The sequence below is a fragment of the Magallana gigas genome, chromosome 3, assembly GCF_963853765.1.
Source record: "Magallana gigas chromosome 3, xbMagGiga1.1, whole genome shotgun sequence".
In the NCBI taxonomy this organism is placed as follows: domain Eukaryota; kingdom Metazoa; phylum Mollusca; class Bivalvia; order Ostreida; family Ostreidae; genus Magallana; species Magallana gigas.
Window position 1 is genome coordinate 48,358,549 of NC_088855.1, and position 21,287 is coordinate 48,379,835.

The window sequence follows — 21,287 nt, forward strand, 5'->3', positions numbered from 1 at the left end:
ACTTGTAGCAGTTTTGTGTTGAATTTTTCATAACTTTTTAATGATTTATTTTATGGCTGCACAGTTTGGTGTTTGGGGGAATCCTAACACCTTGGAACACGGCTCATGAATAAAACAGGCTGATGGTTGTAAAAGGTTTACTGTCAAAAACTCTTCTGACATCTATCGTTCAAATTAGTCTTAGTACATTTCTACATTCGAAAATCGTGAGGAGGAAGATATCTGGTTTCATAGTGGAATACTAATTACAATTTTGACAGTTTGAAATAATCATGTAATCAATTTTTACAAATAGAATTAAAGAAATGGAATTTTATGAATTTCAAATGATAAATAAAATACATGTATAGATAAAAACTTGGAATAATAATGATATTTGTATCTGTAACAAAGTTTTTAAAAATCAAATTCATCAGGTTTTCAGTATTCTTTATAATTTTTTTTATACTTATAACCCATTACATATTTATTATATTATAGTTTTAGTCATCATTTTTTTCTCCACCATATTAATCAAGACCTGTTTTTTATTTATTAATGAAGATGAATATAAATTCCAAGAAAAGTACAAGCTTTAAATTACTGAAACAAAAGAAATAAAAAAGCAGGGGGGTTTTAAGCAGAGAAATAAGCTAGGTAATTCATTATGTATTTTTAATATTCCACGAAATTACTTTTTTGGACTGGATGAGTTATTTTTTTTTATTATGGAGTAAAAATTAATTAGAGCTTATAAACAATGAATCTGGGTTTGTCCTTTGGGGTTTGTATTTTTGTTGTAATTTTCAAATTTAGGAGTGAATGCAGTTGAATTCAGGCATCATATCATGATGTCATCCCTGCGATAAACCAACAAATATCCGCGATGGGTCCTGAAAAAATAGTGTCGACAGTAAAAAATAACCATGTATCCTGACCACAACATTCAGGTGTGACGGTACCGCGTTTATTTCCTGCTTAATCAGTTTCTTCACTTACTGATTGCAGTGTCATTTGTTTACACCAGGCTCATAATTGTCGTTAATTGCTATTGTCTGCGGGGCATTGTAGCTTGGTTATAACTGTACCTACATACTTTGTCTCTCAATAATCTTTGGCAGTAACATCATTTTGCCTGCGGGGCACAGCATTTTCTGTTACCAGGGACCATGTTCTGCCTGGTCTGACAAAATGCATTGTTTCATCTCTCCCCAAAGTATGATGAATGGATAATGAATCACTTCACCTTTGTCTCCGTGGTCTTCTCAACCCAGAGACATTTTTTTGTTATCCCCATTTAGTTTATTGATCAGTGAAGAAACTTGTGATTGACCATTCGTACAGCAACGGGATAGACCCTGCATAAGTCATCCCAACTCATTAACTGTGATTACGACGGTTTCTTTGATTGTTTCTTTAGGACCTCGATTACGACGATTATGCTCCACTAGTTGTGGACACCTCCAGGCAAGCTGAAGACATAGATGATCAAGATGATTTGATAACGGGTAATAATATTCAGCAGTCACCATCTGAAGCCAGCAGCTATACATCGCAGACAGAGGTAGCCAGGAGTGCCACGTCTTTCAAAGGGACCGAGGAGGAGCAGACTGGCTTCAAGCCCACCAGCTTCGTCTTCACTTCACAATCCCTGAACCACCAGGATCAACTGAGTGATTGTTCCTCAGAACAGGACCAGTTGTTCATTGATAGCGGAGAAAATAATCTAGTGTCCAATCAGCCATCGCGAACCCCATCCATTTCTAGTCTTTCCGATCAACTCAGTCCAAGCGGACTTAGCTCAAATATATCCACATCCAAAGTTCACAGACGAGGGAAAAAGGTAAATGTATATTTTGTATCTTATTTTGACTTTGATGATTGAAGAGTGATTTTATTAGTTTGGAAAACAAATATTATTTTTGAATTCAGTGCCAAAAGATCTGTAAATCTAAAATATTCTGTGTGCTGTATCTTTGATAACATTTCCTCTTCATTTTTTGTGAGTGAAATCCTTTTAACATTTCTGACTTCATACTTAGAGTGCATCTCTTCTTTCAAGAAGTCTTTTTTTGTCTTCCCTTAAGACAAGGAATGCTGTCATGCAAGAAAAATGATGGAGATATTTCTAGAAATAATTTCTTTATAATTGTTGAAATCTAAAATTTACTTTAAAAAAGAGAGACAGACTGAATTTTATAGAATTATTTATTATTAATTTTTTTTCATCATTGAAATATTATTATTTAAGAAATAAAATAAAAAAGTTTATTTAAAAAAATAAAAAGTTTCTATGTTAGAAATCTAATCAGACTGTGTTGTAAAACTGAGACGATCAAATTTCAGACTCTGTCTAATCAAGTGGAAAAAGATCCTGATGTAAATGTAGAGTGTGAGGATTCAGATTCTAAGGTATTACATGACAGTTATATTGTCACCTGCAGCCATACTGGTTACTCATAACTAGTACCTATAGCAACATCAGTCCCAGAGTTCCCTCAAGCTACTATCTCCCAGCATGCCTTGCATGATTAGTTTACACACTGGTGAAGGTGCAGAATTATCAATTAATTCCACAGCATGTTAGTACATTACAAAGCATTAACACCTGTTTATTTTCATTTTCTTATTTCTTTGAAAAATGAATTTCATTTTTCCTGTCTTGTAATTAACCTTCTGCATATGTTGATGATCGTTGTAATTATGTCTGTCTTTAATAAAATTGTAACAGAACTAAGAAAAAAAAGTTCTATAATGGCAATCTATTTATACGATTATATACGTGTGTGTTTGTGCATTTCTTTCTGTTGTGTTTACTCTCTTTAATTCCAATGCACCAAAGAAACCTTTTCAGAGAAATCTTGTCTTTATTGTCCAATAAATTATCCCTCCATCACAGGCTAGAAAAAAGAGATCATAAATATATGTATTTGGCTGTGAATTAAGAGTGAAATATTTACTTAATGAATACTTCATTTTCTTTCTTTGGTGCAGTCTTTCCATTTCTTCCTAAACTCTCATTGTGTACTCAAGATATTGCTTTTTTCAGTGTTTAAAAGCTTTTCTTTTCAGCTGCCCGATATCTTTTGTTAATTGTAAAAGTCCATATTATTTTGGTACTTATCTCTACCTACATACATTTAATCCTTCTGTTCCCCCCATGTTGATGCATTACAGTTTGTAACATTCAATGGTGATTTTTCTATTTATAATTTGATGATTATTCTCTTGTTAAGGAGATTATCAAGATTAAAAAATAAGGAATTTCTGACACAAATCAGACTCAGTGCAAACATCTAAGGGATTAAACAAGATTAACAGTAATCTTTATCCTTTATAATCTGGATGAAGAAAGAAAAAGTTTCTCCTGTTAGAACAAGATTCATATTGACATTGATTGATGATGTAACTTTGACAGTAAATGAGAGTCAATTTTTTTTAGCTTCATCTCTGATATATATAACTTATATTTATTTGCTTCATTAGTACTGCAGTGGGTACTGATATGATGCAGAATTCAAGCATGTTGATATGTAGTGCATGATAAGATTTGGAGACTTGTGGGTTAATTTTATTGTGTAGTGGTTAAGTAGAAACCCTTTTCCTCCCACAGATTCTGCCCATCGCTAATGGAGAAGGGGGTGCCGCAAAGTATGCCTGTCCCATATGTAAAACCATTGTCTCCTCATCTCATGAACTAACAGTACACATCAGATCACACAACACCCAAGGTACCGCAACTCAGGCCAACACCTGCACCATCTGTGGAAAAGTACTCAGCTCTCAGAGTTCCCTCGACCGACACATGCTTGTACACTCAGGTACATAATAGATTTCTCAATTTTACTAAACTTATTGAAATTGAAAATCTCCATTAAGAAGGAAATTTTGATATTGAGTTGTTTTGAAATTTGAATTAAATTTTTTTTTATTCAAAATGTTTTAACGTCTCGTTGACAAACTTATGTTTCAGGCGAGAGGCCATTTCAGTGTAAGATCTGTAAAATGTCATTTACTACAAATGGCAACATGCATCGCCATGCAAGAATCCATGCCAAAGAAAATGATCTCGCTGGATCTGGGGGAATGAAACCCATCCGTCCAAAGCCAAAGACCCCAAACTGGAAATCTCGCATCCCAATTTCAAACTCGAGTACTCCTGCCACATCGCTGACCATTTCCCCGGGAACCTCTCTGCTTTCCTCGGAACTTCTGTCCAGCATGCCAAAGTTCTCCATACTTGAGACCAAGTCGTCGACGCCCATCCTGACCCCCAGTGAACCAGTGTCTGCAGGGCAGAAGAGAGCCTTCAACTTTGTCGAGTATTCCCCAACACAATTTACCAGCCCTCCAAAGAAGATCAACCTCTTTCAGATGACATCCCCCCCTGCCCAGGTCTTGACTGAGGTGACAGAGAAATCCTCCCCCTCCCATGTCACACGGGCTGTGGGGCCGACCAGTATTACCAAAAAACCAAAGGATTCCCGCACAGAAATCAAAAGCTTCAGCAACTCCGCCCACCACGACAGGAAAGGTCACTCGGAGGTAGAGAAAGCGACCAGCTCTTGTGATATCTTTGTGATCTATCTTAATTATTATTCTAAAAATATTTGCATGACTATATTAACATATAAAACGGCTTGGGAATATATTTATCATATTAGAAAATGTATCAGTATAGACAAAATAGCTTAATTTTCTGCATGATCAATTAGAGTTAAACTTGACAACCCGCTTATCACTTAGCACCTGTCATCATGCTTAAGACGGGCTCAAATCTGAAGAGATTCAGTGTAATAGTAAACATTGTCTTGTCATTACCAGAATCAGAAAGGTGAAGCATGAAATTGCTCATAATTTTAATGATCATTTCTTTCTTTCTTCTTTTTTTTTCTTTTAAAAAACTCATTTATTTTAGGAAAAATTTGAATTCTTAAATAAAGTCATCATTGTAATGTTCCTTTTTTAAATTTGAATTTAATTTCTGGCTCAATTTTAAATTTAACTGTGTGGTTGTCTTGTGGTAACGGTGTATTAATTGTTGATTTTTCAGACTGTAAACGGAGAGGAGAAGGAAGGCGACCAGCTTCACTGCCCAGTCTGTAACAAAGGATTCCTGTGTAAGTACGGACTAGAAACCCACCTCGACACACATCCAGAGTATTCTATGAAATGTGGAATATGTCACATGTCGTTTCCCACCCCGCGGGGGCTGAACATGCACAAGTTGATGGTCCACAGTAAGGACAAGTCTGTGGAAGACGCCGAGAACAAGCCCGAGTCCAGATCTCCGCCCTCAGCTGTCGTAGGATTCTATGATCTTGGGTTTATGGACTTTTCCGTTAAAAAATTTCCATTGGTTGCTAAGGCTTATTGTGAGGATAACGTGAGAATTCCCAGCAGTATTTACCACAATTTTCAGTGTAGCGAGTGCCCCAAAGCATTCCCATCCCGAGCAGCTTTACTTTTACACGAATACACTCATAGTCCCGAGAAAACCTCTCAATGTCCACTTTGTGAGTGTGACTTCCTGGATACCAACGAGCTTCACCTTCACATGGTCAAACATCTGTCTGATAAAGCATTCAATGATGTCATGGTAAGAAGCAAGCCTGAGAAAGTCCTAAAATCTCCTAAAGCTGATAAAATCGGAAAACACGATTTCCTTGCTTCTTTTGGCCTGACCACTACAAGTGAAGCTGAACTTTTACAGAAAAAAGATAAGGAATCTATGTTAGAATCAAACTCAAGTATGGATAAAAAAGAAAATAATGACTATTATGCCAGACTAGGACAAGTCTTCTCTTCGGACATTACCCCATTAAATCCACTTATTGCCGCCAAATTTGCTCAAATGTCTCCTGAGGAGCAGGCCAAGGCATACATCGATGCCCAGAAGTTTATTCAGGCAGCCATGGCCATGCCACAGATCTTTCAAGGGATGGAACAAATGTCTGGACTCAATGCCTCACAACTCAAGGCCTTCATGCCTTCTCTGCTTCCCCTTGGTTTGTCAAAATCCAGTGCCAACAACGCAATGTCTCTGAGTCAACTGACCACCCTGGCTGCCATGACAAGCCCTGCGCTGCTGACTTCAGTGATGGGGGGTCAGAGTCTTTCCAGCCCTCTCCCCACTCCCCCTCCCAGCAGTGAGAGTGGGTCCTCAGGGGAGATGTCCGACAAGTACCCCAACAAGAATGGAGTCTTCCAGTGCAAATACTGTGACCTTGTGTTCACAAATTACAGAACTATGAAAGGTAAGAAAATATTATTTATTGAGATGGAATAAAATTTAATCAGTGAACTTGGATTGATTATTATTTAAATTATTTTGGACTAAAGATGTAACTCATTGGTAGAAAATACCGTGTAAAATTTTTACATTTGTAGTGTTATATTGACATATTTTTCTGCAAAATTTCTTTGATTTTCAATAGAAGTACCTTAGTTTATTTAAGACTATTGAACTGCACTTGCATACCACACACATTCAAAAGCCTCGGTTGATTTGATGATGGTATTTGGTCTCCCTTGTTATGCTAAATTATTGGAACATTGACAGCACCTCGATCATAGAGGTCTGGCTATGACAGGAAATGTGTTAATTTGAAGATTCAAGAGAATAAATGACATCCAATTAAATAATTTACATATCAAATACATTATTAATTAAACGACACATTACAAATTCTGATTTTTTTGTGGCAAATATTTTTTCTCTGTTTTCTTCAGAAATACAAAGTTTTAAAAGATTTTTTTTTATTTTCTTGTTTAATTTGTAATACAGCCTCCCTTTCTCTTTTTTGATAGCGCTGATTTTACTCCGAAATTAAAGCTATACCAGGTTACCGTAACAACTTATGCATATTGTACCATGTTCAATTGTTGTTTATATGTATTCATTTTATTTCCTCCAATTCCTATTTGCATAATGCATGATCTAAAGACATTAGTGTTAATTATAATTTTAATTTTACGTGAATAAGAATTATACGACATGTCAAAGAGAGAAAGAAAAAAATCTTTACATTGAATTATACAGTTAACTGTAATTAATTGTTTCTTGTGGTCATTTTTGGGGGCTCTTCTTTTAATTATATGAAGTTTGGACTAAAAATGATATTTATGAAGAACTTAATTAAAGAAAATGAATGGAAAATATAATGGTAAAAAATGGTATTTAGTACAAGAATTCAACAATTTGGCTTTACATATACATATACCTTATTGTGCCATTTTTTATTTTTTTATTGTGATTTTTTAAAATTATATCAAATAATAAGAAAAAATTATTTTAATTATTAAAAAAAAACTATTGCAAATCTTAATGCATATATGCATGGTGTGTACTAATGGAAAACCAATCGAAGGATGTTTATTTTTGTTATTGTGATGTTTAGACTCCTGTTGTTCAGCTCAGAAAAAACTTGAAATTGATGCTTTTTAGCATGTAATTCAAAGCCTTTTTAGTTGAAATTATTTGAGATTTGATTTCAGTTTTGGTTTAGTTTTGGTGTGATTGTCTTTTTCCTGTTTTCTGTTTGGTTGTACAATAGTTTAGTTTCTGTGATCGATCCAGAATACATGTGCATCATGGTTAAAGGGAGATAATCTGATCTTGATACAGAGGTGTTAATTCAAAGTACAATTGATTTATTGTAGTTAGTTTAATCTAGCATTAATAAAGCTGATAAAACTGTTTTAAATTAAAGAAAATTAATTGAAAATATGTAAATTAGTTCCTGATGAAGATTTTGTTAATTTTACAGGTCACACTCGTACCCATCTGGGGCTATCGCCATACAAGTGTAACCTATGTAGCTACTCCAGTGCTGACAAGAGCACGCTGATTCGACATCTCCGCACTCATAATGGAGAACGACCATTTCAGTGCCGAATTTGTGACTTTGCCTTCACCACTAAAGCCAACTGTGAACGACACGTCAGGTGAAGTCCCATTGTTTTTCAGATGCATGATTCAAAATCATGCAAATTTATCAGGAACAATTCTCACCTGAAAAAAATAATTGCTTTCATATTGGTCATAATATTTTAATTGAAAAAGAATTAAATTGAAAGTGATTTCTTAAAAATACATTGATTAATATTTTTCAATGCTTTGAAAATAATGAGGTGTTTTGACATTTTGAAATCCTTAATTACAGAAAGAAGCATGGCAAATATGAAAAAGAGGAAATAGATGCAGCCATAGGATACAACAAATATGTGGCAGAATCTTCCAGCACCACAGAGAATTTCCAGTCTCCGGACACTGTGTGTAAATACTGCGGCGAAGACTTCAAGTTTTTCCGTGCCCTGAAGCACCATCTCCGCTCCCACAGCAGTTGCCCCCAGAAGCCCTTCCTTTGTATGCGCTGCGACATAGGGTTCTCCACCAAAGCTAACTGTGTCCGACATCTCCAGAAGCAGCACCCCGAGGTGTCCCAATACCAGATAGAGCAGTTCATTCATGTCAATGAACCTTCCCTCCTGGAGGATGGGGAGAAGTCGTTTGGGGAGGGAATGTCTGATGACAGTCAGACAGCAGATACCATGGACTCTTCCAATGGCCTCCCTCCTCTAGCCCACTTCAGCACAAAGTCGCTCCTGTCGACCGAGAGTCGTACCCAGTCACCTGTGAAGATGGAACCTGTGACAATTAAGCAGGAGCCAATGGACATGGACGATGATTTGCCGCTGGATTTTAGCGTCAACAAGAGTTCTGCATCAACACCTGACATCAAACCCAAGGTGGATGAACTGCCCATCGACTTGTCTGTGAAAGCAAAGGAGACCAGTGATTCTCCGAGACCAGTAAGTATATGTTTGTTTCTAATAATAATCAAGGTTAAAAAATTTGGGGATCGGGGGATGAAAGTAGAATATTGGTGGGTGGGGGTACCAATTTTTAAGAAAGAATAGCATTTAATATGAAATTTTTTTTACAAAAAATGATTAATAAAATGTTTTTTTGCTTCCAGAATTCTCGCTCCATCATCTACGACACAAACGTCTACCAGTGTCAGTTCTGTCCCTTGGGCATCTCCAGTCAGCGCATGCTGGAGCGCCATCTAGTGCAGGACCATCGACACTTGTTGGAGAGGATGGAGAAACAAGCTCACAAGGAGGCTGTGTCCCTGGAATCCCCCACAACCAAACCCTCGAGCAGTGAGGACAGGATTAAGATCCTGATGCGTCTTCCTAAAACCAGCACCAATGCCAGAAGTCTGAAAGTTGGAATGACCAAATCAGACTCCAAATTGACCCAAGGTAAGAATTCGAACTTGATGACGTTTTATTGCTCTAATGCATTAAATTCACTATAAACAAAATAACATGGTCTAAGAATATGACATCTGACTAACCTGTTGTTTTTACCTCTGAAAGTGTTTTCATATTAGGATTTGTAAGTATATGTAGTTGGGTTTCATATATGTACATGTATAAAAAGCTTGATTCAGTTTGATTCAGTTTCCATCTTGTGTTACAATTCATTAGTATTTTAATTTTGTTTATCTTATTGGTGTGTATATGATTTTGACTTTTTTTATTTATGATTTTATTTATGTATTATATTTATTATGTTCATGTTCAAGTGTTGTTTATTTGTTCAAACATTGAATGTTTAATTGAAAAAAATTTAAATGTCTGAATTTAGAACTATTTTCATTGAAAATATTATAGTATTTCCTTCTGCTAATTATAGTTGTTAATATTGTATAAAAACAAGATACAAGGTAATAATTTTTTTTAAAAAACATACAAATCGAATATATCTTGACTTTTGATGTTTCCAAATAATAAGATGTTGTCACTTTGTTTTAGTTGTAGACTCTGCCTCTGATCTTGCCTCTGTAAAAAAGATATTGGATGCCGCTATTCAACCATTCCGATCTTTTCCCATTGATAATTCAAACCTGTCCGGTAAATCTGAGGACGACTCTATGGATTACTCCATGGAGGAGGACCGTAGGACCAAAGATCTAGAGGAACCTCCAGTCCTCAGTCCTCGCAGCAAGGGGGACACCTCTAGCAGCCTGATGGAGCAAGACATGCCAGAAATTGCAGAAAGTCCAGAGCAGTTCGCAAAAACAGTAAGAGTTCATTTTAGATTTAATTCATTCATTCAATGATTTTTTTAATAAAAAATTAAAATAAAAAGTGAGTCTTTAAAGACTGTTTCTGAATTCAGGTGTGTATCGGAAATACTGAAGTTTGCTTTGTCTTTCAGTTTGCTCAAAAGATCCCCAAAACTGTATCAGAACCAGCAGACAAGCTCCTAGTGAAGAAGAAGAGAAACTCTTATGCTGATTCTCCTCACAAGCTTCAGTGTCCATACTGCACCAGAACCTTCCCCTGGGTCAGCTCCTTGACCCGTCATCTCCTGACCCACACGGGACAGAAACCATTCAAATGTCCCCGATGTCCAGTCACTTTCTCCACCAAGTCAAACCGTGAGCGCCATCTCATCAGGAAGCATGGCGTCAACATGATGGACCCACTGTCTCGACAAACCATGGACCGCCCCTACAAGTGTCATCTGTGTGTCTTCAGCTCCTTCTCAACTCAAGGTATTCACACTTGACTTTCAGTTTGAAGAAAAAAATTCTCTTAAAATTTTTTGTTAATGAGAATATATACCTTTTGTGCTGTGATCTGACAGTTCTTGACATTCTGATTACAGGTAACTTGTTGAAGCATTACAAAGAGAGACATGTGGGTTGTGAGCTTCCTGACACCCTGGCTGACCTAGACAGAGCGGTAACTAAAGGACTCAGCACCACCATCCCCCCTCACGAACGAGGCATGTACAGTGTGGAAAGTTACAACAGGGACAATCAGCTCAACAAGCAAGATGAACAGTGCTTGCTCAGCACATCAAAGGTAAAGTGACCAAAAAATTGCTTTGTAGGAAGAATGAGGCACTGATGAAAACCTTTTTTAAATTCTACGCCAGCACTAATCCTGTTTTGTATTGTGTACAGAGTCCTGACACCCCCACGGCCATTACTACCTTCATTGTACCAGACGACCTTAAATCAGACGATGATGACGATGATGATGACATCATTCCTTTGAGCATTGACAATTCCATGGAAGAGTCTTCCCCAAAGACCCCATCATCCGTCATTGAATTTACAGGCTCGGGAGAACGCCAGATCAACCCCGAGCGAGACAACTACAATGTGGACAAGATCACCAGCTGCTGGAAATGCAGTGAGAAGTTTGTCTCTCGTAAGTTGCTGGTCCGCCACCTGAAGGAGCACAACATTGATCTTCCATTTAAATGCTACCTGTGCGATGCCTCCTACGAGACCCGCAAGTCGTGTCTGGATCATCAGGAGACTGCCCACTCCTCCGACTGGAAGATCCTGAAGGAGAAGAATAAGGTGGACAATGTGGACATATTTGCCAAACACATGGATAAGGTTGTGGAGAACAACTGTAACAAGGTGGATCAAGGGGCAGTTCTGGAGATTCCAGGACAAAATGCTGACGACCCCAAAATGGAGGTGGTATCAGCTGATTACATGCAGCGCAAGGTGTACTGTTCACTCTGTCCCAAGCGGTTCTGGTCTCTGCAGGATCTAAGGCGCCACATGAGGTCCCACACTGGTAAGTACTGAGCACAAGAAAGAAATTTATCAAATGGAAATATATTGGAGAAAGTATTTTGGTATGAATGTTGCCTAACTGTTTCTATCATTATTGTAGGAGAGAGACCCTTTGAATGCGACATCTGCCACAAGCGCTTTACTCTTAAACACAGCATGATGAGACATCGCAAGAAGCACATGGACTCTGGTTCTCTCAGTCCCAGCGACGATGAAGATAACAATAACAACCAGGACGAGCCTGGAGTGAGCAAACTGGTGACTCATCACAGACCAATATTACCCAGAATGCCTACTGCAATCCCAGTAATCCCTGTGACTGTCATGACGGATTCTTCCAATGCTACAGTAAGTGGTGACACCAATGATTAAAGGTTTTAAGCTCAATAGCCTTTGCCTGGGTTTTCCCCTATTGATGACATGTTTCTTGTAGGAGAGTCGTCCACAGTTCATCACTGTCACCTCCACTCCAATAGCACCACCCTCCAAAGCCAGCACCACCATCACCATGGAACCGGACACCAAGGACAACAGTGCTGATATCCTCCACAACTTGCTGGGGGTCGATGTTGGTTCCATTGACCAGATGCTGGATTCTGCAGACAGTGCCGCCAAGTTACTGGGCATGTAAAGCCCTTCGGGGATGAAAGCGTATAGCACAAATGAAAAAATTTGTTTGGAGATGTACAAATGATACATTTTTGAGATTGCAGAATGTTGCTGCCTGTTTTCAATTGTCTCTTTTATGAAATGCATGGGTTTTTTTATTTTCTCTACCATGTTGATGCTAAATGTGTACAAATAATTTTTTTCTTTAAAATGATTTATATATTCTTGACTTTCTGTATGTTATTCAAATTGGAGGCATCCTTTGTGTGAAATTTGGGATAAATGATTTTGATATATACATGTAGATCAGTTTCTGTAGTTTGATGACATGTTGAGTGATGTGTAGTATGTGCTGATACATTTCCATTCAGATTTAAATTCTAGCACCCACTACAAGCAATTTCAGGGATAACTTATGAAACATTCCACAAACGTTTTGTGTCACTGATTTTTTGTGTTCATTTCACGGAAGTTAAATACAAATGAAGAGACTGAATTCACATGAAATGATTCCAATTGTATATATGTCATGTTGTGAATGCTAAACTGTATGTAGTTGGGGAAGGGAGAGGGCATGGAGCCTATTGGATAATTTGTAAATACATTTCTACATTCCATTTTCGTGTACAGAGTGGCGTGTACCTGTATATATGTGTACCTGTATATATGATTACTTACTGTTTTTATACCAATGTTCTGTGAGGAATGATTTTGTCTCGTTTGATGAATTGACAATCCACTCTTTGTTTGGAGAACTTTATCAGATGCACCCCACCGCACGTGTTTCTGCACGGTTTTTGTGAATTTTGAAGACAGTGCAAAATTAACACCCTAGTCTCTTGTCAGATCTGTTATTTTAGTCAAAATATATTTATTTATTAATTTGTTACGATTTTTTGCTATGTTTTTATTGTGTATATTATTTGTACAAGTGTTGAAGTGACAATTTTCTGATCGTTGTTGGAATTACACATTCCCTTTCCATAAACAAATGTTTTTTTACAGTATCTCATTCCAACTAATTACCTTTTGTAATTTTGTAAGTTTCTTGCAGTCAAGTGTTTTCAGATTTATTTTTGATTTTAAAACTTGTTTACGGCATTGTGATAGCTTGGTGTAGGGAAATTTGCCGTTTATATTCTTTAGAGTTTTTGTGTTAGAGTCGTAGACCAAATAGTGTTGGAAATGGCTTATGGGATTAGTCTCAAATCACAATGTTTAAAATCAAACCCAGTTATGTTGGGTAACTGTCTCTTTTATCATTCAGAGTGTGCTCTTTTTTTTTTTTTAATCAAACTTTGGAAAACAGGGATTATGACAATTCACCATGAAGAAATGTCACAAACATTTTTAGAAATTTTGTGTGTGTGTTTTAATTGCTGGAGTAACTCAGCATTTATATACAAAGAATTTCATTAAACTAAATATGTAGACAAATACATGTGTTATTTTTCATTTCTTTGGTGGAGAGCACCTGTCGGTATACCGGTAATAACATTGTTTGCTGTTCTGTGTTTTAGCGTTTTGGTAATTGGTATACAGTCACTCGGTCCTAATTTGTCTCATTTACCTGTTTTTAAAAGCACCAGAACCGTAGTTCCAGGTGGGATACCGGCTGTACAATACTAACTGATATATATATATAGAGTTCTTTACATAAAAGTTTTTGGTATACAAGTACTTTAACGAGAGACTTCCAACTGTTAATGTCTCAATATTGGACCCCATTCCTAATACTATTATTACAGTTCACAAAATTGAGCAGTTCTGATCTGGAAGATCTTGGGGTTAACAACTACATTTATCTATATACTTGTATTTATGTTGCAATGACTAGGAACCAATACTTTCTGACCAAGTCATCTAGACAGGAAGTTGGAGTTACCTCCTGTAAACTGCAAATAAAATTGACAAACTACTAATTGTTTCATATAATGTGATTTTTCATAAGCAAGAGTGCTTTTAAAAATTAAAATTTAAACATAATTTAAATAAGAGTTGTCCCAGTTCAGTTTTGTCAGTAAAACCATTTAAACACCATCAGATATTTCTTGAGAAATAGAAGAGAAAATACTCAAAGGGTGTAGATTTACTCGATATATTTTTGTAAATGTAAACCATTGGTGATTTGTAAAGCATAAACTGTCCAAAGAGTTTTTACATTTATTTAACAACTCTAAAATATACCCCAAGCGTTCATACTCAAGCTCTTTTTTTAAGGACAAAAGACCCGATTGACTTTGCACGTTTGTAGTTGCACCGTTTGATAGAGTTGGCCAGATGATAAGTGATCAGTGAATTCTCCATATGGTGTCTCAATCACTTTAACAGCATCACAAGAAAATATCTAGCTTCCCAGCAAATTCCCAGTGCGCTTTAAAACTTCAAGGGCATGGAAAATCAGCTACTGGTATTGTGATTTTTAGCTCACCTTGCAAAGTCAGAGGGAACTTATGCTACACCCTGAGCGTCAGCGTCCAGACCTGGTTTAAGTTTTTGTTGCAGGTCCTGTATCTTAGTTATTACTTGCCCTTCCTTCACCAAACCTGCATGGATTATGCATCTGGACCTACTGATGGACTGAATTAGTTGTATTTTTTTCATAATTCATGGTTTAAAAGTTATGTAGTCTTCTATTAGAGTCTGCTCAGTATTTTGTAGGGAAATATTAATTTGACAAAAATGCTTCCCAGATGAAACAGTCAATGACATAGCAATTCTTTGAAGGATAATGATTCAAAATCATTTGAAAAATAATATGTTCATAATATAGATTGATTTTGGATTATTGTTTTATTTATTTTATTTTTCAAGAAAATGAGATACAAAATAATATTTCAAACCACTTATACAAAAATTCCAATCAGATTAAAGGTTCTTTTTTCAGTTGATTTTGATATATCATTAGCAACTCCCACTGATACTTAAGGATGATGAGAAATAACAATTCGTTATACATGTTCGATGTGACAATATGAAATTGATATCAGCCAAAATCTGTCAGATGGTCCAAGCTGTATTAGCACCACAAGCTGTACATAACCTAACAAAATGGTAAGTTTTTGGCTTACAAATTCAAAAAATGTTGAGATAAAAATTTTCACTTTCCTCTTATTAGTGTGCATTGTTAGATAAAATAAGCAAGCACAAAGTGAGCATGGTTCAAAACCCCACATATTTGTCATTTTTTGTCAATAATAGAGGATAGTTCAATTTTTTATGATTAAATTTATTGATAAATGAAATTATGTAGATTGAACTGGGTTTAAGAATCTTCTTTTTGGACTCATTTTTAAAGAAAAGGATGACAATTATTAATTTTCTCCGATGGAATGGGTTTAAAAGGTTTTAAAATATGTGCATTATTTATATTTTAAGCTGCAGGTGTCACAACAGTATTTCCCCAAAGGTTCACCTGTAGCACCTGTAGTGTCACAACAGTATTTCCCCAAAGGTTCATTTGTAGTGTCACAACAGTCTTTCACCAAAGGTTCACCTGTAGTGTCACAACAGTATTTCACCAAAGGTTCATTTGTAGTGTCACAACAGTATTTCCCCAAAGGTTCATTTGTAGTGTCACAATAGTATTTCACCAAAGGTTCACCTGTAGTGTCACAACAGTATTTCCCCAAAGGTTCATTTGTAGTGTCACAATAGTATTTCACCAAAGGTTCACCTGTAGTGTCACAACAGTATTTCACAAAAGGTTCATTTGTAGTGTCACAACAGTATTTCCCCAAAGGTTCATTTGTAGTGTCACAACAGTATTTCCCCAAAGGTTTACCTGTAGTGTCACAACAGTATTTCACCAAAGGTTCATTTGTAGTGTCACAACAGTATTTCCCCAAAGGTTCATTTGTAGTGTCACAATAGTATTTCACCAAAGGTCCACCTGTAGTGTCACAACAGTATTTCCCCAAAGGTTCATTTGTAGTGTCACAACAGTATTTCCCCAAAGGTTCACCTGTAGTGTCACAACAGTATTTCACCAAAGGTTCACAAGTAGTGTCACTACAGTATTTCCCCAAAGGTTCACAAGTAGTGTCACTACAGTATTTTACCAAAGGTCAATGTGTAGCACCTGTAGTGTCACAACAGTATTTCCCCAAAGGTTCACCTGTAGTGTCACAACAGTATTTCCCCAAAGGTTCACCTGTAGTGTCACAACAGTATTTCCCCAAAGGTTCACATGTAGTGTCACAACAGTATTTCCCCAAATGTTCACCTGTAGTGTCAAAAAAGTATTTCACCAAAGGTTCATGTGTAGCACCTGTAGTGTCACAACAGTATTTCCCCAAAGGTTCACCTGTAGTGTCACAACAGTATTTCCCCAAAGGTTCACCTGTAGTGTCAAAACAGTATTTCACCAAAGGTTCATGTGTAGCACCTGTAGTGTCACAACAGTATTTCCCCAAAGGTTCACCTGTAGTGTCACAACAGTATTTCCCCAAAGGTTCACCTGTAGTGTCAAAACAGTATTTCACCAAAGGTTCATGTGTAGCACCTGTAGTGTCAAAACAGTATTTCCCCAAAGGTTCATGTGTAGCACCTGTAGTGTCACAACAGTATTTCACCAAAGGTTCATTTGTAGTGTCACAACAGTATTTCCCCAAAGGTTCACCTGTAGTGTCACTACAGTATTTCACCAAAGGTTCACAAGTAGTGTCACAACAGTATTTCACCAAAGGTTCACCTGTAGTGTCACAACAGTATTTCCCCAAAGGTTCACCTGTAGTGTCAAAACAGTATTTCACCAAAGGTTCATGTGTAGCACCTGTAGTGTCAAAACAGTATTTCCCCAAAGGTTCATGTTAGTACCTGTAGTGTCACAACAGTATTTCCCCAAAGGTTCACCTGTAGTGTCACAACAGTATTTCCCCAAAGGTTCACTTGTAGTGTCAAAACAGTATTTCACCAAAGGTTCATGTGTAGCACCTGTAGTGTTACAACAGTATTTCCCCAAAGGTTCACCTGTAGTGTCACAACAGTATTTCCCCAAAGGTTCACCTGTAGTGTCAAAACAGTATTTCACCAAAGGTTCACATGAAGTGTCACAACAGTATTACCCATAGGTTCACCTGTAGTGTCACTACAGTATTTCACAAAAGGTTCACCTGTAGTGTCACAACAGTATTTCCCCAAAGGTTCACAAGTAGTGTCACTACAGTATTTTACCAAAGGTCAATGTGTAGCACCTGTAGTGTCACAACAGTATTTCCCCAAAGGTTCACCTGTAGTGTCACAACAGTATTTCCCCAAAGGTTCACATGAAGTGTCACAACAGTATTACCCATAGGTTCACCTGTAGTGTCACAATAGTATTTCACCAAAGATTCACCTGAAGTGTCACAACAGTATTTCCCCAAAGGTTCACCTGTAGTGTCAAAACAGTATTTCACCAAAGGTTCATGTGTAGTACCTGTAGTGTCACAACAGTATTTCCCCAAAGGTTCACCTGTAGTGTCACAACAGTATTTCCCCAAAGGTTCACCTGTAGTGTCAAAACAGTATTTCACCAAAGGTTCATGTGTAGCACCTGTAGTGTCACAACAGTATTTCCCAAAAGGTTCACCTGTAGTGTCACAACAGTATTTCCCCAAAGGTTCACCTGTAGTGTCAAAACAGTATTTCACCAAAGGTTCATGTGTAGCACCTGTAGTGTCAAAACAGTATTTCACCAAAGGTTCATGTGTAGCACCTGTAGTGTCACAACAGTATTTCCCCAAAGGTTCACCTGTAGTGTCACAACAGTATTTCCCCAAAGGTTCACCTGTAGTGTCAAAACAGTATTTCACCAAAGGTTCATGTGTAGCACCTGTAGTGTCACAACAGTATTTCCCCAAAGGATCACCTGTAGTGTCACAACAGTATTTCACCAAAGGTTCACCTGTAGTGTCACAACAGTATTTCACCAAAGGTTCACATGTAGTGTCACAACAGTATTTCACCAAAGGTTCACCTGTAGTGTCACAACAGTATTTCACCAAAGGTTCACCTGTAGTGTCACAACAGTATTTCACAAAAGGTTCACCTGTAGTGTCACAACAGTATTTCCCCAAAGGTTCCCCTGTAGTGTCACAACAGTATTTCACCAAAGGTTCATGTGTAGCACCTGTAGTGTCACAACAGTATTTCCCCAAAGGTTCACCTGTAGAGTCACAACAGTATTTCCCCAAAGGTTCACCTGTAGTGTCACAACAGTATTTCCCCAAAGGTTAACCTGTAGTGTCAAAACAGTATTTCACCAAAGGTTCATTTGTAGTGTCACAACAGTATTTCACCAAAGGTTCACCTGAAGTGTCACAACAGTATTTCACCAAAGGTTCACCTCTAGTGTCACACCAGTATTTCCCCAAAGGTTCACCTGTAGTGCCACACCAGTATTTCCCCAAAGGTTCACCTGCAGTGTCACAACAGTATTTCCCCAAAGGTTTACCTGTAGTGTCACAACAGTATTTCACCAAAGGTTCACATGTAGTGTCACAACAGTATTTCACCAAAGGTTCACCTGTAGTGTCACAACAGTATTTCCCCAAAGGTTCACATGAAGTGTCACAACAGTATTACCCATAGGTTCACCTGTAGTGTCACAATAGTATTTCACCAAAGGTTCACCTGAAGTGTCACAACAGTATTTCCCCAAAGGTTCACCTGTAGTGTCAAAACAGTATTTCACCAAAGGTTCATGTGTAGTACCTGTAGTGTCACAACAGTATTTCCCCAAAGGTTCACCTGTAGTGTCACAACAGTATTTCCCCAAAGGTTCACCTGTAGTGTCAAAACAGTATTTCACCAAAGGTTCATGTGTAGCACCTGTAGTGTCACAACAGTATTTCCCAAAAGGTTCACCTGTAGTGTCACAACAGTATTTCCCCAAAGGTTCACCTGTAGTGTCAAAACAGTATTTCACCAAAGGTTCATGTGTAGCACCTGTAGTGTCAAAACAGTATTTCACCAAAGGTTCATGTGTAGCACCTGTAGTGTCACAACAGTATTTCCCCAAAGGTTCACCTGTAGTGTCACAACAGTATTTCCCCAAAGGTTCACCTGTAGTGTCAAAACAGTATTTCACCAAAGGTTCATGTGTAGCACCTGTAGTGTCACAACAGTATTTCCCCAAAGGATCACCTGTAGTGTCACAACAGTATTTCACCAAAGGTTCACCTGTAGTGTCACAACAGTATTTCACCAAAGGTTCACATGTAGTGTCACAACAGTATTTCACCAAAGGTTCACCTGTAGTGTCACAACAGTATTTCACCAAAGGTTCACCTGTAGTGTCACACTAGTATTTCCCCAAAGGTTCACCTGTAGTGTCACAACAGTATCTCCCCAAAGGTTAACCTGTAGTGTCACAATAGTATTTCACCAAAGGTTCACCTGTAGTGTCACAACAGTATTTCACAAAAGGTTCATCTGTAGTGTCACAACAGTATTTCCCCAAAGGTTCCCCTGTAGTGTCACAACAGTATTTCACCAAAGGTTCATGTGTAGCACCTGTAGTGTCACAACAGTATTTCCCCAAAGGTTCACCTGTAGTGTCACAACAGTATTTCCCCAAAGGTTCACCTGTAGTGTCACAACAGTATTTCCCCAAAGGTTAACCTGTAGTGTCAAAACAGTATTTCACCAAAGGTTCATTTGTAGTGTCACAACAGTATTTCACCAAAGGTTCACCTGAAGTGTCACAACAGTATTTCCCCAAAGGTTCACCTGTAGTGCCACACCAGTATTTCCCCAAAGGTTCACCTACAGTGTCACAACAGTATTTCCCCAAAGGTTTACCTGTAGTGTCACAACAGTATTTCACCAAAGGTTCACATGTAGTGTCACAACAGTATTTCACCAAAGGTTCACCTGTAGTGTCACAACAGTATTTCCCCAAAGGTTCACATGTAGTGTCACAACAGTATCTCCCCAAAGGTTCACCTGTAGTGTCACAATAGTATTTCACCAAAGGTTCACCTGTAGTGTCACAACAGTATTTCACAAAAGGTTCGACTGTAGTGTCACAACAGTATTTCCCCAAAGGTTCACCTGTAGTGTCAAAACAGTATTTCACCAAAGGTTCATGTGTATCACCTGTAGTGTCACAACAGTATTTCCCCAAAGGTTCACCTCTAGTGTCACAACAGTATTTCACCAAAGGTTCACCTGTAGTGTCACACCAGTATTTCCCCAAAGGTTCACCTGTAGTGTCACAACAGTATCTCCCCAAAGGTTAACCTGTAGTGTCACAATAGTATTTCACCAAAGGTTCACCTGTAGTGTCACAACAGTATTTCACAAAAGGTTCACCTGTAGTGTCACAACAGTATTTCCCCAAAGGTTCCCCTGTAGTGTCACAACAGTATTTCACCAAAGGTTCATGTGTAGCACCTGTAGTGTCACAACAGTATTTCCCCAAAGGTTCACCTGTAGTGTCACAACAGTATTTCCCCAAAGGTTCACCTGTAGTGTCACAACAGTATTTCCCCAAAGGTTCACCTGTAGTGTCAAAACAGTATTTCACCAAAGGTTCATTTGTAGTGTCACAACAGTATTTCACCAAAGGTTCACCTGAAGTGTCACAACAGTATTTCACCAAAGGTTCACCTGTAGTGTCACACCAGTATTTCCCCAAAGGTTCACCTGTAGTGCCACACCAGTATTTCCCCAAAGGTTCACCTGCAGTGTCACAACAGTATTTCCCCAAAGGTTTACCTGTAGTGTCACAACAGTATTTCACCAAAGGTTCACATGTAGTGTCACAACAGTATTTCACCAAAGGTTCACCTGTAGTGTCACAACAGTATTTCCCCAAAGGTTCACATGTAGTGTCACAACAGTATCTCCCCAAAGGTTCACCTGTAGTGTCACAATAGTATTTCACCAAAGGTTCACCTGTAGTGTCACAACAGTATTTCACAAAAGGTTCGACTGTAGTGTCACAACAGTATTTCCCCAAAGGTTCACCTGTAGTGTCAAAACAGTATTTCACCAAAGGTTCATGTGTATCACCGGTAGTGTCACAACAGTATTTCCCCAAAGGTTCACCTCTAGTGTCACAACAGTATTTCCCCAAAGGTTCACCTGTAGTGTCAA

The 21,287-nt window shown here is 37.8% G+C and overlaps 1 protein-coding gene across 4 annotated transcripts in view; it reads left to right on the plus strand.

The window, feature by feature from the left end:
* The window catches only part of LOC105329406 (ras-responsive element-binding protein 1), a 32,937-nt gene extending 19,297 nt beyond the window's left edge, over window positions 1–13,640 (plus strand). For 2 of the 4 annotated variants that reach the window (XM_011430648.4, XM_066080102.1), the window contains exons 3-16: window positions 1,400–1,822; window positions 2,326–2,391; window positions 3,593–3,800; window positions 3,953–4,524; window positions 5,033–6,236; window positions 7,749–7,926; window positions 8,145–8,793; window positions 8,961–9,249; window positions 9,805–10,073; window positions 10,211–10,550; window positions 10,664–10,863; window positions 10,965–11,595; window positions 11,695–11,942; window positions 12,028–13,640. In XM_011430648.4, the coding sequence (XP_011428950.3) occupies window positions 1,400–1,822; window positions 2,326–2,391; window positions 3,593–3,800; window positions 3,953–4,524; window positions 5,033–6,236; window positions 7,749–7,926; window positions 8,145–8,793; window positions 8,961–9,249; window positions 9,805–10,073; window positions 10,211–10,550; window positions 10,664–10,863; window positions 10,965–11,595; window positions 11,695–11,942; window positions 12,028–12,225 (5,475 nt within the window). In that variant the 3' untranslated portion in view covers window positions 12,226–13,640. The remainder of the gene's footprint in view (window positions 1–1,399; window positions 1,823–2,325; window positions 2,392–3,592; window positions 3,801–3,952; window positions 4,525–5,032; window positions 6,237–7,748; window positions 7,927–8,144; window positions 8,794–8,960; window positions 9,250–9,804; window positions 10,074–10,210; window positions 10,551–10,663; window positions 10,864–10,964; window positions 11,596–11,694; window positions 11,943–12,027) is intronic. The other 2 variants (XM_066080103.1, XM_066080104.1) reach the window with 2 other exon arrangements.
* The last annotated feature ends 7,647 nt before the right edge of the window (window positions 13,641–21,287 follow it).